The following is a 23205-nucleotide window of genomic DNA, read 5'->3' as shown; positions in this document are numbered from 1 at the left end:
AAACAGTAAAATCAAGGTAGGGAATGGTCAAGGAATTGAGGGGTTTTTATGTGAATAAATTATGCCAATTACAGAGAAACCTGAGAAACCTTATAACATTTAAAATAAACACATACAGTCTTTGCTTTAAAGTAATACAAATCTTGCTTCAAAGTATTTCAAACTTTATATATTTCTAGCTTTTTAACTTAACCCTGGTATTTCACTATAAAACATACAGTGTAGTATGTTAGCTATTAATGTTTTTGTATTCCTAAAATGAATGAAATTGTTCACTTTAAAATGGCTAACTTCATGTCATGTGAATTTCAATAAGAAAATCAGAATTTTTCAATATCTAAACCTAATTCCCAAGTTATTTTTTCACTTATTTTTCCCATACGATTTTTCTTAAGTCCCCAGTAATGATCTAATAAAGTGGCATTTTTAATATACTAATCAAAATTAGAGGTTATAAAACTTGTTTAAAATTTTAGAATAGCAAATTGTTAAGCAGATTCAGCTTGTGACATTTTTACTTAAATTTCTTGGTGATCACAGCTGATGAGAAACATTAATAAATCCAATAACATTTTTTCCACACAGTCATTTTTGAAATGTCAGCCATTGCTAATCAATAGACTTCTTTTCTGACTGGTCATAATGGCTCACAAAATGGTCACAATGGCTAATTTTGAGATCTCCTTACACATCATACCCATAAAAGCTTGATCCAAATAACCACTAGTGTTGCGTGCTTATGTTTCTTCATCAATGAAGGAACTAATTATGTTATTGCAATAGCCACATTTGTTTATAAGGTGCAAATGATTAAAATGTGAGCCTCTTTTAGATTAACACACCGAAATTAAACTGTATCTTAACTGTACTGACATCTGTCATTCGAACAGATGTAAACTCATAAACCTGACAAAGGACAAGTTGTTTATGTAAGTTTGTTGTGTGACAAGATTTATCAGTCACAGCTCTGCACAGTCACCTTTGATTGTAAGCTTAGTGATTTTTTGTGAAACTGTAAAAATTCACAACAGAACAGACAAAAATTATTCCAATAAAAATTCTCATGAAAATAGTAGTAATATACTCTAATTTGAAGTTATATGTTAGTCTAAAAATTCCCATTGATAAATGGGCTAAACCATCTACTTAGACGTTTTACTTTAAAGACTTCTTTCAAAGAAATGAAAATCTTTATAAAGCATAAATCACCTAAAACAAAATAATCTTTTCTGTTCATATTATCTTCTTTTACTTACAATTTTATAAGAATGGGACATAAGAAAGAATTGAACATTCTTATTTAACATTTGAAGAAGTTAGGTCTATTTCAGATTTCAATAAAAGTGCATACTGATGTGGTTGTTTTTTATACAATAGCTATTGCTGGATATGGTGGGTGGTTTCTCATAGAGTAATTAAATGTTAATTAAAAGCTTCTTTGATGTATAAATGACTAGCTGGTGATGGAATCACATCCCAACATGTGTGCCGACAGGGTCTGTCCTAACCCTCTGAAATTAGGCCCAGCAGGAGCTCTGTCCAGGGGCTGACTCATGTGGCATCAGCATTGTCCCCAAAAGTGGGTTAGGGACTAGTTGGTTGGGAGTGGCAGATGGTTCCATTTGTTCTATATTTTCACTCTTTACCAAAATTTAGGTAAATCCTGGCTGGAGATAAGAAGAAAAAATTGTTACTGCACCTGTTGCTTTTACTTCAAAAATAACCATCTCCAGTTGGATGAGAATAAGGAAAAATATGTTAAGTTTGGCTTTAGTGAGTCAATACAAGATTGGTAAGTAGGCTATCTGACCACTTTGTATATGACACAAAGCTTTCTATTAGCGTTTACATTTTCTTTTCTTTAAAATTAAATTCAAGAAGCTTTTAAAAATGCACTTCATATTTAAAGAAATTCTCAGAAAATACATAGTATATTTACAAACAGGTAAGGTCCTTTATATATTTAATGAATCATATGCTGTCAACTGCATATATCTAAATATCAAAAAGAATCAAAGTATTAATACCAAAGGGGTCTAGATTTCTATTTTTCTATCTCAACCAAGTTATCTTAAAATAACAGCACATGAATAATCTTATACTTACCTGATATACTATACATTTTTAACTTTAAAAACATAGTAATACAAGACCTAAGTTTAAATCAAATCATTTAAACATTCTTATGTTTACAAACATTATAAATTACAAATTTTATAAACATTTTTAAAAACAAGCATTTAAACATTCCTATAAATACTCCATCAGTAAAAATTTGTCATGAAAATCACAGCATACATAAAGTCAGAAATAGAAATGTTTACATATTGTTGAGATATATATAACTTCCTGATACCCACTGGCAGGTGGTTATATCTGCTCTGTCACATGACAATCACCCAGTCAAAAACACTGAGGATGATCACTGCCACTGGTTGCTAATTTAAAAATTACGTATCTTCACTATCACTGCAACTCAGCACACATTTCATGAATGATTTGAAACCTCTTTAAATGCTTATAGGTTAGACTCAGTACCACAGATTTAGCACTCATTATCTTAAACCTATACTGTTCATAAACGTAATGTATTCTGATTTCAGCAAAACATCTGAAGAAATCTCTCAGAGTATTATCATGAATAAGATGGAGAAATACGAGTTGAGTGACATGGCAAAAGGGTTGGTTTAGTACTGAGTTGAAAAATCAAACCAACACAGTAATGTCAAGGCTGGTGACTAGGTGGTTTAAGTCCCTAGCCATGGGCTGCAGGAGTCTCTTTGGGCCCAGTCCACAGTTAACTAGTAAGCATGTGACAACATAGATGGCTTGTTCCTCATATCCACGGAAAACATAAGGCTGGAGGAATAACTAATCCACTGGACGGCAGAGAAAAGATTCCTCGTCTGGATGTTGGGCTGAAGGCAACAAGATATAAATCAAAAAGGATAAATAAATAGCAAGTCTAATTTCTCAACTGGGAAGGCTTGAATTAACAGCACTTCATATAAAAATGGAATTGAGGTGATTTCAAATTTAGTAGCAGTAAAAAATGTGGGATGCCTTCTAAAGAAGTTCAACTTAATTTTAGAACTATAGTATCCAGATAAAGGAAGGTAATAGGCCCATAATACTTGGACTGGTCTGCTAGTGGTAGCATGGTCAGTTCTGGGGGACAGTGTCTAAGGAATATCACTGATAAACTGGAGTAGGTACAGAGAGCTGTAAGGGGGAAGGTGTAGAAATTACATGAGAAATTGCAGAAGGACAAAGAGAAGACATGGAAGAAGAAATTATCTCCACACGTACATATATGTATACATACACACAAGAACAAAACAAAGAAAATATGGAAGCAATGAGAGGGAAAGTAGTGAGCCCCACAACTGCATAGGTGTGTTTGGTGGGAGCATCCTAAAGAGACCCCCAGTGAGCCACACCCTTGTATAATCCCCTCCTCTTGAGTGCGGGCAAGATCTGGGACTAGCTTCTCACAAATACAAGATAGCAAAGACATGGGATGCCCCTCCCATAAGTGCACTATGTTGTATGGCACTCTCAGGATTAGATTACAATGACCATGCACTAGTTCCCCCACTGACTTTGAGGAAGCAAGCTGCTATGCTGAGAAATGCCTCAAAAAGGGCCACACGGCAGGGAACTGTGCAAACTGAGGACCTCAGTCCTACAGCTGCAAGAACTGAATTCTGCCAACAAGCACGTCAGAATGCAAGAGGACCCCAAGCCTCAGATGAGACTTATCCCTGGCCAACATTTTGACTGCACTGTGAGACCCACGGCAGAGGATATGGCCAAACCATGCCTGGACAACCTAATCCCCTGAAACTGCGAAATTATTTTTAAACATAACATTTGTGGTAATTTATTATGTAGCAATAGAAAAGTAGTCATCATGAAAGCAGATGTTGGCTAACCTTTATGTTCAGTGATATAGTATGAGGAATTCCTTGCAATGGGTAAAAGATCTAACTAGTAGATTATGAATCAGATCTTTCCACCTCTATGATAATATAGCAAAAATGGGTGTGTGGAATTTTTATATGGCACATGAATGACACTAAGATTTTCTACACTGAATTCAGAATATAGCACTTATACAACAACATAACTCATTTTACCTCAATTGACAATTGTAAATGCAAACATTCATTTTATTGGAATATTTAATATTAAGTAAGAATTACCTTGTCTTAATTGTAAATCTAGAGGACTTTAAATAATCAAAATGCTTTAAATTAACTTAAATACCATTCCAAGAAAAGCAGCTTAGAGTATGAAATTTTGCTTTGTTATTTTGTGTACCTGCTTCTTGGGGTACACTTGCATGACCTTAGTTCAAGCTCATATCAGCTGTCACCTAGACTACTGCAGCATCCTCCTCCTAACTGGTCTCCCTGACCTGTCAGCCCCACTTACTCCAGCATTAATCCCCAATTTATCCAGCACGAATAGCCAGAGTTTTTGTACAAATGACATATCAGATTACATCTCTACCTGGCTTTAAACTCTTCAGCAGTTCCTGGATGTCCCCTAAATGAGGATAAAGCAGCTCACCTGACACACAAAGCCTTTCTTCGCTGGGCCTCCCCTTTAGCATCATCTCTTGTCAGTCCTGGCCCTGCCTCACTCTATACAAGTTCATGGTGAGCCACTTACATTTCCCCCAAAATGCTACACCACTTGTTGCTTTCCCCCTCCAAAGCCTTGACTCCAACTTGGAAAGATTTCCTTATTACCACTACCCACCCACCCGCCCCTACCTTTTTGCCTGGCTAGAATTTAAGTTCAAAGATGCCCAACTAGTGTGTCATAAACCCCTCGCAAGGAGTCACCAGGCCTGTCTCACTACACTGAAGACCATGCTTCTGAAGGAACAGACACTTTCCAGACACACCACTGCACTACAAAGAGCGAATGCCACTTCCTGCACATTCAATAGTAAAAGGTGAGCTGGGCCAACAGCCAGGCCCTCTGAAGGATCATCTGTTTACTGGAATGTACAAAACTTCCACAGGAATATGTATCAGCAAATCAGACACATCGTAGTATCACAAGGACCAAAGGTGTAAAGCACTGTTACCCGGAGATGACTTGGAGGGAGCACGATGGCACTACAGCCACTACTGACAGGGGCGTTCATTGTCTTGGCGAATCTTGGGCTGTAGTGCAGGGATTTTCTTTGCAGACTGTTCCCTGTTCTTCAGAAATTCCCTTCCCTAATCTGTAAGTCAGTTGAGAAATTCGTCATGAGAAAATAGTGAGACATTAACAAGGATACCTGTGCTGGTAATGACAGCAACAAGGAATGTCAACTCAAATTCTAAAAAACCTGAATTTATTCTGAGAAATAGCTTCCATGAACAGAAGAATGACCCATTTCATTGGGTGTTGTATATAATGAAAACCCAAACAGTATAAATGTCATTTTATGATGAACTGTAAACATCTTATACTAAAACACTAAAAATATATTGGGTGATGGATGGTAACAAAATCAACACACTTGAAACACTGTGATAAAACTCAAGTCTGAAGAACAAAACCCCCGGGCCAGATGGATTTACCTCGGAATTTTATCAGACATACAGGGAAGACATAATACCCATTCTCCTTAAAGTTTTCCAAGAAATAGAAGAGGAGGGGATACTCCCAAACTCATTCTATGAAGCTAACATCACCCTAATACCAAAACCAGGCAAAGACACCACCAAAAAAGAAAACAACAGACCAATATCCCTGATGAACGTAGACGCAAAAATACTCAACAAAATTTTAGCAAACCGAATTCAAAAATACATCAAAACCATTGTACACCATGACCAAGTGGGATTCATCCCAGGGATGCAAGGATGGCACAACATTCGAAAGTCCATCAATATCATCCACCACATCAACAAAAAGAAAGACAAAAACCACATGATCATCTCCATAGATGCTGAAAGAGCATTTGACAAAGTTCAACATCCATTCATGATAAAAACTCTCAGCAAAATGGGAATAGAGGGCAAGTACCTCAACATAATAAAGGCCATCTATGAAAAACCCACAGCCAACATTATATTGAATAGCGAGAAGCTGAAAGCATTTCCGCTGAGATCGGGAACTAGACAGGGATGCCCACTCTCTCCACTGTTATTTAACATAGTACTGGAGGTCCTAGCCACGGCAATCAGACAAAACAAAAAAATACAAGGAATCCAGATTGGCAAAGAAGAAGTCAAACTGTCACTATTTGCAGATGACATGATACTGTACATAAAAAACCCTAAAGACTCCACCCCAGAACTACTAGAACTGATATCGGAATACAGCAAAGTTGCAGGATACAAAATCAACACACAGAAATCTGTGGCTTTCCTATATACCAACAATGAACCAACAGAAAGAGAAATCAGGAAAACAACTCCATTCACAATTGCATCAAAAAAAATAAAATACCTAGGAATAAACCTAACCAAAGAAGTGAAAGACTTATATTCTGAAAACTACAAGTCACTCTTAAAAGAAATTAAAGGGGACACTAACAGATGGAAACGCATCCCATGCTCATGGCTAGGAAGAATTAATATCGTCAAAATGGCCATCCTGCCCAAAGCAATATACAGATTTGATGCAATCCCTATGAAACTACCAGCAACATTCTTCAATGAACTGGAACAAATAATTCAAAAATTCATATGGAAACACCAAAGACCCAGAATAGCCAAAGCAATCCTGAGAAAGAAGAATAAAGTAGGGGGGATCTCACTCCCCAACTTCAAGCTCTACTATAAAGCCATAGTAATCAAGACAATTTGGTACTGGCACAAGAGCAGAGCCACAGACCAATGGAACAGACTAGAGAATCCAAACATTAACCCAGACATATATGGGCAATTAATATTTGATAAAGGAGCCATGGACATACAATGGTGAAATGACAGTCTCTTCAACAGATGGTGCTGGCAAAACTGGACAGCTACATGTAGGAGAATGAAACTGGACCATTGTCTAACCCCATATACAAAAGTAAACTCAAAATGGATCAAAGACCTGAATGTAAGTCACAAAACCATTAAACTCTTGGAAGAAAACATAGGCACAAACCTCTTAGACATAAACATGAGTGACCTCTTCTTGAACATATCTCCCCGGGCAAGGAAAACAACAGCAAAAATGAACAAGTGGGACTATATTAAGCTGAAAAGCTTCTGTACAGCAAAAGACACCATCAATAGAACAAAAAGGAACCCTACAGTATGGGAGAATATATTTGAAAATGACAGATCCGATAAAGGCTTGACGTCCAGAATATATAAAGAGCTCACACGCCTCAACAAACAAAAAACAAATAACCCAATTAAAAAATGGGCAGAGGAACTGAACAGACAGTTCTCCAAAAAAGAAATACAGATGGCCAACAGACACATGAAAAGATGCTCCACATCACTAATTATCAGAGAAATGCAAATTAAAACTACAATGAGGTATCACCTCACACCAGTAAGGATGGCTGCCATCCAAAAGACAAACAACAACAAATGTTGGCGAGGCTATGGAGAAAGGGGAACCCTCCTACACTGCTGGTGGGAATGTAAACTTGTTCAACCATTGTGGAAAGCAGTATGGATGTACATCAAAATGCTCAAAACAGACATACCATTTGACCCAGGAATTGCACTCCTAGGAATTTACCCTAAGAATGCAGCAATCAAGTATGAGAAAGACCAATGTACCCCTATGTTTATCGCAGCACTATTTACAATAGCCAAGAATTGGAAGCAACCTAAATGTCCATCGATAGATGAATGGATAAAGAAGATGTGGTACATATACACAATGGAATACTACTCAGCCATAAGAAAAGGGCAAATCCAACCATTTGCAGCAACATGGATGGAGCTGGAGGGTATTATGCTCAGTGAAACAAGCCAAGCAGAGAAAGAGAAATACCAAATGATTTCGCTCATCTGTGGAATATAAGAACAAAGGAAAAACTGAAGGAACAAAACAGAAACAGAATCACAGAACTCAAGAATGGACTAACAGGTACCAAAGGGAAAGGGACTGGGGAGGATGGGTGGGTAGGGAGGGATAAGGGGGGGCAGAAAAAGAGGGGTATTAAGATTAGCATCCATAGCGGGGTGGGAGAAAGGGGAGGGCTGTACAACACAGAGAAGACAAGTAGTGATTCTACAACAGTTTGCTACGCTGATGGACAGTGACTGTAAAGGAGTATATAGGGGGAACCTGGTATAGGGGAGAGCCTAGTAAACAAAGTATTCGTTATGTAAGTGTAGATTAATGATTAAAAAAAAAAAAAAAAAAAGCAGTTCCTATGTGGTGACCTCTAATGAGTTCTACACAATGATATAAAGGGCATATAAAAGTGTAGGCAAAGGGTCTGTTTGTGTTTATACAGAGGATCAAAGCCTAATTTGGCTACCCCGAAAATGAACTAAGATACGATATGAAAAAGAACTTCCAACATCAGCACTCTCGGGAAGACTCATGACAGAAGATCATCAGCAAAAAAAAAAAACTCCAGAAAAGATCCACGCACTGTCACAGGTGTAGATGCACTCATCCCACCAGTTCCTGGACTTGTCATGGGAATGAGGAAGGAGATATCTAAGCTGGCCTGTGCATACAGTAAAACAAAAAATTTGACTGGATCTATACTGTTGGAACTCAACCAAGAATTTGGAGAAGTGCAAATTGTAGCGCTCCAAAGTCTTACAACTACAGACTATTTACTGTTAAAAGAACATATGGCATGTGAACAGTCCCCAGGAATGGGTTGTTCTAGTTTATCTGAATTCTCTCAGACTGTTTAAGTTCAGTCGGACAATATCCACCATATCATAGATAAGTTTTCACAAATGCCTAAGGTGCCTAACTGGTTTTCTTGGTTTCACTGGAGATGGCTGGTAATTACAGGTATGCTTTGGTTAGGTAACTATATTCCTATTATGTTAATGTGTGTGCACAATTTAATTAGTAGTTTAAAACCTATCCATGCTGAAGTTACTCTACAAGAAGATATGTCAAAGAAATAATCAATCTTCCCAGGTTTTCTTCTGCCTGCTACTTCTATAGCTTTTCTTCTTCCTACCTAATCACAACCTTTAAATAGAACTCGTGCCACATGTCGAATTTACCGAGTATCATAATTCTTCCAAGTGGTAAAGACACCTCAAGACAAATGCTGGGCATAGAAGCCACAGGGCATAAATATGCAAAGAAGTAAAAAGCTAACCTTTTCAAACAATAAGGCTTCTCTCTCACTTACCAACTTCACATTTCCCTGTATGGCCCCGGAAGATGACTGGTTAGCCAGAGACGGGTAAGATTCCTCAAGGGAGGAACAACCTAAGACAGGCACAGTTGCAGGGGGCCATCTGGTGAGAAAATGGGGAGCAGCAGAGGGGAGGCTTAGAACCTCCCCCCTCATGTTCTGAGAGAAATCTTCTGCATACATGGATGTTTATTGCCCTCGTCTAGCTCGGATTAACACATAGTCTACAGGCACACACCTGATCATCTACATTTGCTCTCTTACAACACTAAACTCTGTTTTCTACCTTTATCTCGTATCTACCTACCACTTCAGCATTTTATTAAAAATAATAATAATAATAGAGAAATGTGGTATCCACATATAAATCAAGTTTAAAAATCAAATGAATATTCATATTTGAACTGACTGTGTATAGTTCATAATGCATGAACAAAACCGAAAGCTTCTGTGATGACTGCCCTTGCACTGCTCACCATGTAACTTATTCACTATGTAAGAATTTGTTCTCCATGTAAGAATTTGTTCGTTATGCATCAGAAGATTGGAGACTGACGAAAATTAGGCTTGGGGTGGATTAATGATTGTGCATTGAGTATTGACCCCCCTATACAGAAATTTATTGTGGTTAACAACTATTTGATCAATAAATATGAGAGATGCCTTCACAAAATATATATATATAAACAGACTTCCAATTGTAAAATAAATAAGTAACCGGGATGTAATGTATAGCATAAGGAATATAGTCAAAATATTGTAACAACTTGGTATGGTGATAGCTGGTACCTAGAATTATCATGTATATAAATGTTGAATCACTGTGTTGTACACCTGAAACTAATGTAATGTAATACTGTTGTCAATTACCCTTCAATTAAAAAAAAAATAAAACTCACACACACACACACACACAAAAAAAAACAAAAAAAAACTCAAGTCTGCGGGAAAGCTTGGGGCACCTGTTCAGATTCGCACTTTTTCTTCTAAGTGCTTCCAAATCATATTTAAAGTCCACTGTAGAATTTCGGTATATCTGAAAGGTATACTAACCAGTTTAGAGATTTTTAGATCCGATTTATCCCCATTGTCAAAAATACAGGCTTCTGTCCACCTGTAGATTTCCACTTTCACTCTCCCCATTCTCTTTTTCAGAATTAACCAGGAGTGATTCTGCTATCACTGCAGCGAGTTTTCATCACCCTTGCACGCAGTTCACTAGATTGTGAAGAAAAACTAGGTTAAAATATCTAGGTTCCCTTCGCTCTTGCCCTCACATCAATGGAACATCAGTGTCCCAGCCCTCTCTCCATCCTGTGCTGCCTCACACCGTCCTGGGACTCTCTCGTCATCTTGGAAACACAGCCAGGAACAGAAAGGGTGGCTGGGAAGGTGGTGGAAACACACACTGCTTCCTACTCACTCTGGCTTGGACTCAGTGATGTCATTTTATGTCACTTTTCACTATCACCTTTGACTTTGTGCTCCCTTGGTCTACTTTTTAAAATTTTCATATTTTCAAATTTAGTTTTTATTTCATGAAAGTATAAGTTGTTTATGTCCTCCATGTGAGTATAAAAAAGTGGAAGTCTCTCAACCCCATTCCTGTCTCCCGCTCTTCAAAAACAACCACTTTTGGCTCTTTCAGAAAATCCTGTTAGGACATTCTAAGTTTTCAGCTTTGAGCTTACCTTTAGGCTTATGCTTTCCTACCACCATCGATGAAAATTGGATCTTCACATATATACAACTTACTTGCACATGTCACAGATACACACATACCCCCCACATTCACACACACACACTGTGTGTTTTTGTATCAGTTATAATATAACCATGATATTACAACTAATGTTTGTACTTTCATCATGATGTGCATGCTCTTCACAGCTCAGCCATGTGCTTTAGCAATCATGATGTTTTTCAGTACTACTTTTTTTCCTCCTGCAGTTAATAATTGTATTTTGTTATTGTTGTTTACCTGGTTTTCTGTATGTTTCAACAATTTACCTGTAAACTCTCACCCAGCTGTGTAAATCTGGAATATAAGAAAGCAGGCTAGGATCAGAAATCAAGCCATCCTGGGAGGGAAACATCTTGCTAGGTATCTGGAACACCATCCAATGCATTTAAGGAAACCTTAGTGAAGTTAATCCAATCATTGATTGAGACTCTTCCCATGAGCAGGGACTGCTAGCCCTTAAAATACAAACACTCGTCATGTCATCCTGAATTCTCTTCTCTATGCAATCCTCAGGGTGGCTAGGTTCCTGAAGTTATGGTTCTAAAAGGCGCCAACTCACGAAACAGTGGGATAGGGTTTGCAAGCAGAAAATGGGCCAGAGCTTATAAGATAGGTTATCTGGTCACTGGATCACTGGATCCTAGGCTCCCTCTCTTGATTTACTCCCTTATTTTGGTGGAACATCTCTTCCACTAGTTCCTAATAAAAGAACTTGGGAGGTAAATTTTTGGGGGTCTTGTATTTCTGAAAATGTCCTTATTCTACTGTCATATTTTATTGATATTTTGCTGTGGTATACGTTGTTCAATTTTTGAAACTCTTAAAAACTGAACTAATAGTTAAGTATCCTTTCCAAGTATGAAAGCTGCATTAAATGTTCCTCCTTTTTCTTTCCTGGCAAGACTATTAATGGTAGTATGGTGAAGATTCTCTTTTATCCTTTAGGTTTTATCATCTTCTCATTCTCTCTCTCCCTCCCATTCCTCACCCAATACTACTAGCCAAACACAGGTGTGAATATGTAAATCAACTCTCTCTTAGCTATAATAAGCATAAATAAATATCTTCTTTTAAAGACATCATAATTTCTATTTCATCAAACAATTCATTATCCTTGGTCAGATTCAATTCAGACAATAATTGTGGTACAAATAAGCTAACATAAAGGTGCTTAAGAAATTATAATAATTCATCAATATTTAATGAGCCAGCTTTTAGAAATTACTGAAAATTTGCATTCAAGCTCAGATGCAGCTTATTTCTCTACCTATAAAGTACAATTTTACCTAGTAAACTTATATCCCTTGCAGTGATCATCAGACTACATAAAGTAAACATCAATTCATCTAAAAGAACTTATTTATAAATGATTTCTAAGTTATTTACAAATCATTTATTCTATTAAAGAAAATCATGTCAGGATGATGGAGATAATGAGGAATATGGAAGGAAGAAGGCATGTAATATTTCTTGAGCATTTATGTGCCAATTCCTCTGCTAAGGAGGTTTCGTGCATCAATCATTTAAACCTGACAACAATCTTAGTGTCTTCATATTTCAGGGGAAAAACCTGACGCTTGGCACAGTCAAGTAACTTGCACAAGGCCACACAGCAAATAAGCAGGGAAGCTGGGATGTGAGTACGGGCAATGGGGCACTAGAGCCTGTGCTACAACCGTATTTATTCTAAAACATCCTAAAATATACTTGCTATTGCAGACCAGCTTTTCATCTAGCTGATCTGAATCTGTTCCATTTTGTTTCCCCATTTCCCTATTAAATCTACAGAACCACTCTTAGGCACACATATGAAATGTAAGTTTAACATTACAGTAACATGACTTCATTAAACCTCTGTGAATAACAGTTCTTCAGGTAAAAATTTCCCAACAATAAACACAACCAGTTATCAGTCTTGCCCTTTGGAGGATGTCACTCAGTGTCTCATAAGTGCTCAATATCCAGTAGGTGCTCAAAAATGCTTCTTGAACGAGAAGAAAAACCATGGAAATAGAGTTCAGCATATCAGGAATGAAGCCAATATATTTTACTCAACATTTAAAATCCCTGATTAATAATAAACACTGCTTTAAACTTATATGTAGTCCAGAATGTAAAATCTGCTCCATTCCACATGAACGTGCGCGACCCGACCTGATGACAGACCCTTGCCCCTGGGTGGTGCCGCTGGTCCGTCAGCAACAGCCAGGCCATTCTTCTCGGCCGCCACAGAGTCTTCGTGTCAAAGTCTAAACGAACAGCTTTGGCTCAAAAGCTTTTCCCATTTCTGTCTACCTCTGCCACAAATGCAGACTTACTTCATAATTAGTTCCTACACCTAACCAATCGCCAGTGCTTGGAATTCTCCTAGAGGTCTATCAAATGTGATATGTATTTGCAGTTAATGCGTAAATACACAGCCTCTCTCTAAAATTAGATCATCAGCTTCTCAACTGACACTTGCTTTCTTAAATCTTCTCTAGAATATGCTGATAGAACAATACAAAGTGCATATCAAGATTTTTGTTGATGAAAACTGAATATTCTTTACACTTCTTTTAGGTGTACCAGTGACACTGAGAAAAATATATATAAAAAGGGCAAACAAAGAACGAGTAGCTGGTTCAGTTTCTCTGAATCCTTTTAAATTAGGTTTGCTTCACTTAATTCACCTATCTTTATTTAGGATATATAGATTTTTTTCAAAGACAAATATGTATTCTCACCTGATTTTTATCCTACCTATCAGACAGGAGAACTCTTTCTAATATATCACATGAGGAAAAAATACGTTCATGTTCATGATTGTGCCTCAAATACTTTCACTCGTGATTAGAAAGCTCAAATTACTAATAAAAGCCTTTAATGGTTGATAATCAGTTTTACTCCAATAAAATCATGGAAAACTCAAGGATGCTAGTTAATTTAATTATCTTTTTGAGTATTAAAAGTGATATAAAGATTCAGGAAGAACTATTTCAAAACCCCACATCCATTTTAAAACCTGTTTTTCTCCTTTAACATGGTTTGCACAGTAAAAGTAATCATTCACAAGTATGACATAAAGTCGGTGAATTATGAGACACTGTTGTCATTACTTTTGTGAATTACAACTTTTGGTCATATGGGTTTGATATCAATTATGGGGCAATTCATGTAATATACAGATATATAATAGTGTGACACAATCTAATGCAATTCATTCTTATCCGTGAGGTATTATTACACAGCTCACAAAAGGCCAAACTTTAAGTTCATCCTGAAGGTTATTCGCTCATAGGAAAGGCTTTTTTTTTAACAGCTCGTACATTCTTACCCAACAAAGCATTTCTGCTTTTTCTTATGTAGTCTAAGTTTATCAAAAAAATATAGAATATTAAATCTGAAGATCAAACACTAAGACTTTGTGATCTAGTACTGTACATGTGCTGGTGCATTTACGTGTGTGGTTTCATATGAGCATAAAAAAGTTTTAATTTTATCTAGAAAATATGTGAAATTGTCTTCCTATACTATGTTTACTTTTTAAGAAAACAGCAAGTCTTTTCTTCATATATGAAATATTTCCTTGTACTATATAAAAAATTGAAAAATACTCAAAATTAAAATGGAAGTTTCTGTACCATCCAAAGAGAAAATGTTGTATCACAATGAATACATTTGTTTCTTTCTTGCTATTGTTAGGTCTTTAAAAAAATGACCTGGCTTCAAACAAACTACTTCCATTTAAGAACATACAATCTGGAGACAGATTACCTGGATTCAAACCCTGACTCTACCACTTCCTATCTGTAGGCTTTATGTGAAAGTTACTTAACTATTTTGTGCTTCATTTTCCTCTCTTGTTAAATGGAAGTGATAATGAAGATTTAATACAATGAGTTGCCGAGAGGATTAGTAAGAGCCAATAGCATGGTCTAACACATACAAGGTACTCAATAAATGCAAGCAAATTATTATAATTCCAGATTTTTAAATGTGTTTTTTTAGATGAGTGTACTAAGATAATGTCAATTACTGTTTATTTGATCAACCCCTTGCAGAAGCAGTGTATGCAAACAGCCCATATATACACACATTTGTACTACTTATACTTACAGTCTTATATCACAGCATTCCTCAATAAAGAACAAATTTAAAGAGAATAAAGAAAAAATGATTTTTTTTCTAAAGGAATCTCTGAGTCTGAATTCGAATAGCAAATATACATTTGAAATAATAAGATATTCAGCAATTATTAGGCTTATTTATGTCTGATATCATAAGCAGTAAAGGTGGACTGTGACATCATCTCAATCAACATTATAAAAAGAAAAGTGGCATTATTGGGAGATATCATTATGGAAGATTGATTCAGTGCCAATGTGAGAGTTTATTTAAAGCTTTATTTATGTTACAGCACCTCTGATACTTTACATTTAATTAATTTAAATATAAAAACACTTTCTTAGTCAAAATATACCAATATTAAGTAGAGTTCCCATTTCAAAATGTCTAAGACAATTTTAATGAGAAATTGAATACTCAAATGGTATTTATTAGCCATCTTCTGTCCTTGCTCAAAAGAAGGAGGCAAGTGCAAGCCAAACCTTTAAACATAAGATTAAACATACTAAATCTTGAACACATTAAATTTTCAATGGATGATAAGAAGCAAGTTTTTCTCAGTACTAAATAAGTGATTACAGACACTCAGGAATGATACAAAAACACTATGTATACCATCAAATGATTCCACACTCTCATTCTCAGTGGCATAAATGTCAGGCCTCCTGAAAAAACTGCATTTCTCTCCTTCCTACGAGCATCTCCCAAGTTCACCATCTCTGCCCCCCAGTACAAGCCATCTTGCTTCTCCTTGCAGGGGGCTACCAAGCCCCCAAAACAACAAGCCCCTTGGACAACGGCTACACTGACATCTCCAGCTCCAGGAAAACCACAAGGGACTTTGGTTTTCCTTGACAGAGCTGAGCCTAGAAGTGAGATGGCACAGCTCCCAGGGCAGTACGAGAGATATTCACAGAGGGGAGAAAAGTGTCACTAAGGTGAGATCAACCAAACAGGGCTTCACAAACATATAAGAAACTAAGACCATGGTCCGTAAGCACACCTCCACCCTCTGAGTCAACGCGGATCACAGGGAGGGACTCAGAATTCTAAGAGTCTATTTCTCTGCTTGTGCATCCCATAATAGTATATTCCACCTTCTAAGTTACAGAACACATTTGTCCCACGTATTCTATCACATCTTCTCATTTAAACCCAATTGATCACATCATTTGCCTAATTTTGAAGATGTATTATTTTCTAAGAGAAGAAGACATTTAAATGAGAATCAACAGTTACTAATTCAGTAAAGCTAATTATGCTCTTGAATCTAGTCCAAGTCCCATTTTCACAATATCAAGAGATAGTTTGTCTGGAAATGAGCCTATATTCCCTCACTATTCTGTTACAAGTGCTTTTTGAGCCATTAAATACACACTAAGAAAACAAGGGGAGGTTAAGGAATACACATTAAGAAGAGGGGAGGTATACACACATGCACACTATGTAAGAATAGGAAATATATATATAAATTAATTAATAGTGTATAAGGAATGCTATTTGAAATGTGAGTTATCTTATGGATTCATAAATTCAATCATCCAATAAACAGTTTTTGAGGCCATACCATGTACCAGGGCACTATTCTAGCGGTGGAAATATAAAGAGATACAGTCCCATGCCCACAGATGACTCACAGAGGGCAAGTGAAATGGTCACTCAACAGTATTAAAGAACACAACAGAAGGGCATGTTAATGACCTGGGAGATCTTCTGTAAGGGGAATCCAGAAGGGCTTCAGGAAGATGGTGACACTCAGGCTGTGTTTGAAGGGAACCCTCAGAAAACTTCTACTAAATGTGAGAGCATACCAAGCAGAAGGAGGGGCACAGGCAAAGCATGAGTCATCGGATAGCAGAAACCTCTGGGGAAACAAATTCAGTATTGATAGAGCAGCCGACGGAGCTGGAGATGGGGTCAGTCTTTGAAGAGCCCTACACATATTGCTAAGGTGTTTGGATTTTGTGCTATAATCAATGGGAAGCCATTAAGCAGCAGCTAATGAGGATGAAGGTTGATGTATTGGCTTCTGAAACACTCGGAGTAAGGGAAGGCATGAAAGAGAAGAGCCATGAAATGCAGACAGGGAGACAGCTGTGGGAAAATTTGATAAAAACATGAAATAGAAAAAAAAATCAAGGTCTGGATCTAGGTATTCTCTATGGAAATGGAGAAGAGGAAAATCATAAGGAGATGTTTAAGAGGTGAATTTACAAGATTTGGTATGTGGACACTGTTAGAAAGATTGTTCCTTAGTTTCTACTTTGGGATGTTGAATGGTTAATGGTGCCTTTTGTGATGTCTTTAAATGAGATATAAATATAAAAGAAGATGAGTTTTAGTAAGGAATAAATATGAGCTCACTTTGGACATTACCAAGTATACTATCTTACTTTCTAAGCATAGAGCAGAGGCCTTATAATTAGTAAACTAGAATAAGACTTCACCATTGCTCCCTCTCCCTCTCTCATTCTTATTTTACAATTAACTTGTTATTTGAATTTACACCAGAGATTTTCTCCTTTAGAAAAAAAAACCATTTGTTCTTTAAATATTCTTTTTTAATTAGTTTTTTAATTTATTAGTTCTTTAAACTCAATCATTTAATTTAGGAGCGGGAGCAAAGGAGAAGTCTTATTCTAGTTTACTAATTACAAGGACTCTGGCTTTATGCCTAGAAAGTACTTTTGATTTCTAAATACATAATGCCCCAAGTTTTGTTCTTTGGGACTTACTTGTACCATAACAGGATGAATTTCCTACCTTTCTGTCAAAACAAATGTATAAACATTTTATGAATAGGACCCCTAGTAAATGGTAAAATGCACAAACCATTGTTTAGTCTGACTAGAAGTCCCTTTAGCTTTCTTTTACATGCTAGAGATGTTGACTTTAGTGTATGAATATATGTCAAGGTGTCAGTTTTATACTGATAACTTCAAAAAGCAAAATAGAAGAGTAAACACTGCATTTCACATGTATGCAATAAAATAACTGTTCAGTAATAAACACTACTTGTATTTACAGTCTTAACATCACTGTAGCATTCCTAAATAAAAAACAAGTTTAAAAAGAATAAAGAACAAATGACTTTTTTTCTAAAGGAGAGAATCTCTGAGTGTGAATTTGAAAAACAAGTTTGCATTTTAAATAATAAGATAGCAGCAATTACCAGGCTTCTTTATGTCTAATATCATAAGCAGTAAAGGTGGACTGTGACATCATCTCAGATTTCAAAAGAAAATGAAAACATGCCCAGTTTCAATGTGTTTGAGAATGTCAGGCACTGTGGGGTGGCACTTAAGATAGCACATAAGCTTGAAGTTGGGGTATAGTCATTGTAAGCCCTAGATTTATCACTAGTTATGTATGTGACCTTATAAAAGTGACCTCTCTGAGCTTGTTTCCTCATCTATATATCTGGAAAAACACCAGCATCCACTTCAAAGAAATACTCTAAGAATCAAGTGCAAAGTGTGTGGCTAATATGCTTTGTCAAAAAAGCAAACTGTCAATGGGTATTACTTTCAATTTCTCTTATTATTTTCTACTTTTTCTTTTTTTCAAAGTGTTTCCTCTTTTTTTATAAGTCAAATTTGAATTTTACAAAAAATATAACAAAGCCCACACCCATCTGAACCCACATATCATTGCTGCTTTTGTTGTAAGCAGTTGAATCTGCCAACTGTGCTGCTGATCTACTATCAAGCTGTCTCTTTTTGACAATGTCAGTGACTCCTGACCCTTTATCACTGTTATATGGTCAGCGTGTCCTTGCTGTACTGAACAAGGTGCAAGACACTGCAGTATGACCTTCAGAAGAATAAATACACTGACTTTCTTAAAGGGATCCATGCAGATTTGTGAATGAAACCCTTTCAAAAAATTTTTAACCACAATTAGGGGGAGGTTGTTTTCAAATGCAGCATTTAGGGGGTACATAGCCTCACCCCCACTTGGAATGTCATCCTTTACCATGATGAAAATACATAAAGATAATTAACAAAGTCACCTAAAAGGTTTACTGTAAAAAACAGATGATCCAACATATTTCTAGGTAAGTCAGTTTTTAGTGAGATTTACTCCATTAACATAATATCATACTGAAAATGAGGACACATTATTTACAAATACTGATTATATATCTAAATAAACATATAAATTACAATACTAAAAATGAAAATTTACATAGAAAAGCAAACACATAGGTATAGAATAATATTCATGTGACACTGAAATTATAAAACTTGCTAAAAACAATACCATCCTTTTTAAAGGAAATGCTATTAGTTTTGTTAAAACAGATTTTAAATATACAGCATATCGCAAATCCTGAACCAGCATTTCCAAGGCATACTGTACAATATTACAAAAAATACATGAAATACATTTACAATTTTTTTCTACATAAACACTGTTAATCTGTGAAATAGCTAATATGGCCTTAATATGTAATTTAAAACATTTGGTTAAAGGAAAGAATTTGATCAACCTTCAGAAAGAATGCTAAGTAAAACCAAGTGTGTGTGTTGGCCAAGGCACACTGGCATTACTTTGTAGAGAAGATCAATAGATATTAGCTTTAAAAAGAAAGATATAGAAAGAAACTGCAGCATATTTTGTAAATGACAGGGTGAAGGTCTAAATTGTCTCAATCAAGACTCAATTTTTTCTTCCCAGTTTTTCCAGCTGTTCTCTTCCAGTTAAGACTCTTCATTTCAAATAAATTTAATTAGTTCCAATTGATCATAGCTAACACTTACACAGCTTTCTCCATCCATGCTTCTTTACTTTTAGGAGACAAACACTGACAAAGACTGTGATTCAAGAATCATAAGAGAACATTCATACTTCATTCTCATCCAAAGAAAAATGTCAAAAATGACTAATCTGCCTATTGTAAAAGCACTAAATTATAGCTCATATTTTAATTGCTATCTTGGTCAGTTGTTCAATTAAGTTAATTGAAGAATTAAGTCCCAGATCGCTACAAAAATAAAATTAATACAACTCTGCCTATTAGCTTAACTACAGTTTCCAAATAAGAACTGATTCAAAATACAGGAAAATCTCTCTGTCATTATATAATTTCGATTTATTTTATGAGGAGATGTTAATAGTAATTCCTTTTAAATAACCAGAAAAAAACAAACAGATTTTCAAAGTGAATGGCTAACCTGGCCAGATTTCCCTGTTGTACTGCTTGTGCTCTATAACGCTGATTATCCCAAAATAAGATTATTGTGCTTGAAACAGGTTTCTCTCAATGCATCTACCATATTTTTCATAATGTAATTTATATAGGATTCTAGTCAATAAAAAGAAATATGGTTTTCTTCTAAACCCTCACAAAAATCTATACCACATCTTAATCAAGTCACACAATCTAAGGTAACTGAACGATCTACAGACTGCTGTTTGCTAGCTGCTTTGATGACATGTTAAGGAAGCCTTTTTTACTTATTTAAATTCTTCGAACATTCTTGCTCCTAGTTCCCATGGCATGAAATGAATAAATCAACTGATAAAAGCCATTTGTCACATATGCTGAAACAGATTAAAATATAGTTTATGTAGCAGTAATGGACTCTCCAAACTACATTTTTACTTTAAAGTTCTTGATTTTTTAACAATAAAATAAAAACAGTCAAATGCCATAATGCTGTTTCATGACTTTGATAGTACATAATTCAAAATTTCAAGGTACTGATTTAATAATGCTTACTTTAGTGTTCAAAATTCAGCTTTTATTCCAGAATGCAAGTTGAATTATTCTACTATTGCAAAGGCAACTTTTTTTATTGGAATATAGCTGATATACATTATTATATTGGTTTCAGATGTACAGCATAATGACTCGATAATTACATACATTACTGAATGCATGCCATGGTAAGTGTAGTTGCCACAACATTTCTTCTATGAATTGAACCATTACTTTTTATAGACTAGAAGGTCTTTAAAATTTACGGGGAATTAAAACATCTACATATTACTTCAAAAAGGAAGGAATACTGAATAAAGCAAGAACTAGTTTTAAAAAAATCTGAAAATGAAATGATTTTCTTTAGTAGCTATAATTTGCGAAATATAAGTGACTTTCAGAAAAGTTGGAAATTTCTGAAATCATTTCTATTAAATCTAAGTTTTGGTTTTTTAATTGATGTACTGATAAAACAAAAGAGGGAAAGTAACAACAGCTACCAACATCAACGTATTTTTACTGAAAACCAGATGATGGCCAACTTAGTCAACTACTTATGTGTAGCAGTGGTATACGACTACAGGTTTCTAAAAATAGGCTCTGTAAATTTTCAAGGGGGACCTTTAGGCTCCCTTAACTTTTTCTCATTGATAAAATTTTCAAGGCATTTAGGGGATAACAGTAAAGAGTGGTACTGCCACACAGAGATTTAAAATTTAAAAAAAACCTTTCCTTTAACTATTTTCTTCCTCTCATCTTTGTTGAACATTTTAATGACATTTTTGGGACATGCTTCTTTTCAAATTATTGATTACTAATAAATTAATATTTGGTGCTTTACAACAATTATAGATTTATATGGTCAGATTTAACCATATCAACCATCCACACCAAACACCAAAGTTTGACATTCTTAATACGCATAAAAATATTTATATTAGGTTGTTTTTATCCTTCATGCACTAAGAGAAACTGAGCTGAATGCATCTGGAGACACAGTAATTGAAACTGATTTAAGTGTATAAAAAGACAGGCTGAGCACATATGCTAATATGGCTTTCCTAAATTTTACTTTATGTCTGGTTATGTGATAATACAAATAAGAATGTTCAATCTCCAAACAATGTAAATAACTTTAGAAGCACTTATGTATGGTATAGGTACAAAGACTATCTGTAAGTTTCCTTATGGAGCCTATACTGCATATATCACTACTACAACTTTAGTATTCTTCAGTTTACCCTATAATTGCAAAATCTTTGATAACTTAATAGGGGTATTTCTTTCCATGTTCCAAGGCTTCAGTAATGATACTAGCCTTTGAATGAGGAGGTCTCCAGAAAATCAAATGCACAGCTAGCAGGCTCATTGTTGTAACAACAATAAACAAATCTAGACTAAATACACAGTTCCACTTTTTTCCACTTCAAGATCAAAAAGGACACTAAAGAGTCTCATAAAACTAAACACTCCATCAATACAAGTTTCCATCTTTTCTATCAGCTTATTTAGTCCCACTCTAAGTGACCTAAAAGCATTTTCCAATACTGGACAAAGCTCATCCAGGTAATGTTAAAGATGTCTCTGCTTACCAGTTGTGATGTCATCATCTACAAGGTCGTGTTCTTCCTCCTGGATTTTGGCTTCCGGCCCTAAAGCATCAGGAGCAGTGCTGATAGTCTGCATGGCTTCAGCTGAGACTCCAGCTAGAACAAATGGGAATCACAAGGTTAATTTAGAAAAACTAAAAGGTAGACAAAACCTAAAAAAAAAAACTTCTTTAAGTTTTTAAATTTACTTACTGGATGCACATGTAATAAATTTAAAAAATACAATATATGCACCAAAATTAGGAAGAGACACAAATTAATGAAGAAAACTTTCATGTAAGCTCTATTTCTTTATATGTATATATGAAGATGGGCATAAACTATGTTGACTTTTACTTAAGATCTGGGAAAAAGAGAAGGATGCTTAAGTCAATTATATTTTTACTTGATTGTTTTCAAATTCTTAGCTATAGTTAGCTAACTTAGATGCAATTAAGCTACAAAGATGGGGAAAAACCTAGGAAATGAAGGACTGTTTTAAAAGTTTACTTCTCTTTCAGTTTGCTTATAATTTGGGGGTTAGGAGGAAAGATAATAACAACAGTGCTCTGGGTCTATGTAAGACACCTGAAATTCACTGCCCAAAAGAGTATAATACATTGGTCTATGAAGGAATTAGGCAGAGATATGATAATTATCACACTGAAAGAACCTAAGTGGAAGCAGACAGATGAACTTGATCAGGGAGCCAAAAGTCTCCATTCTGTAAATCATCTGAGAACCTGCCAGCTCATACAAATGT

General features: G+C 35.7%; 1 protein-coding gene across 4 annotated transcripts in view; it reads right to left on the bottom strand.

Annotated features, from left to right (window-relative positions):
- WDR7 (WD repeat domain 7) overlaps positions 1–23205 on the bottom strand; it is a 374749-nt gene that overhangs the window by 185606 nt on the left and 165938 nt on the right. For all 4 annotated transcript variants that reach the window (XM_057504212.1, XM_036918525.2, XM_036918526.2 and 1 more), the window contains one exon: positions 22446–22559. In XM_057504212.1, the coding sequence (XP_057360195.1) occupies positions 22446–22559 (114 nt within the window). The remainder of the gene's footprint in view (positions 1–22445; positions 22560–23205) is intronic.

The sequence above is a fragment of the Manis pentadactyla genome, chromosome 6 (assembly GCF_030020395.1).
Source record: "Manis pentadactyla isolate mManPen7 chromosome 6, mManPen7.hap1, whole genome shotgun sequence".
Classification (NCBI taxonomy): domain Eukaryota; kingdom Metazoa; phylum Chordata; class Mammalia; order Pholidota; family Manidae; genus Manis; species Manis pentadactyla.
The sequence above is the reverse complement of the archived record's forward strand: the minus strand, read 5'-3'. Positions and strand labels throughout refer to the sequence as shown.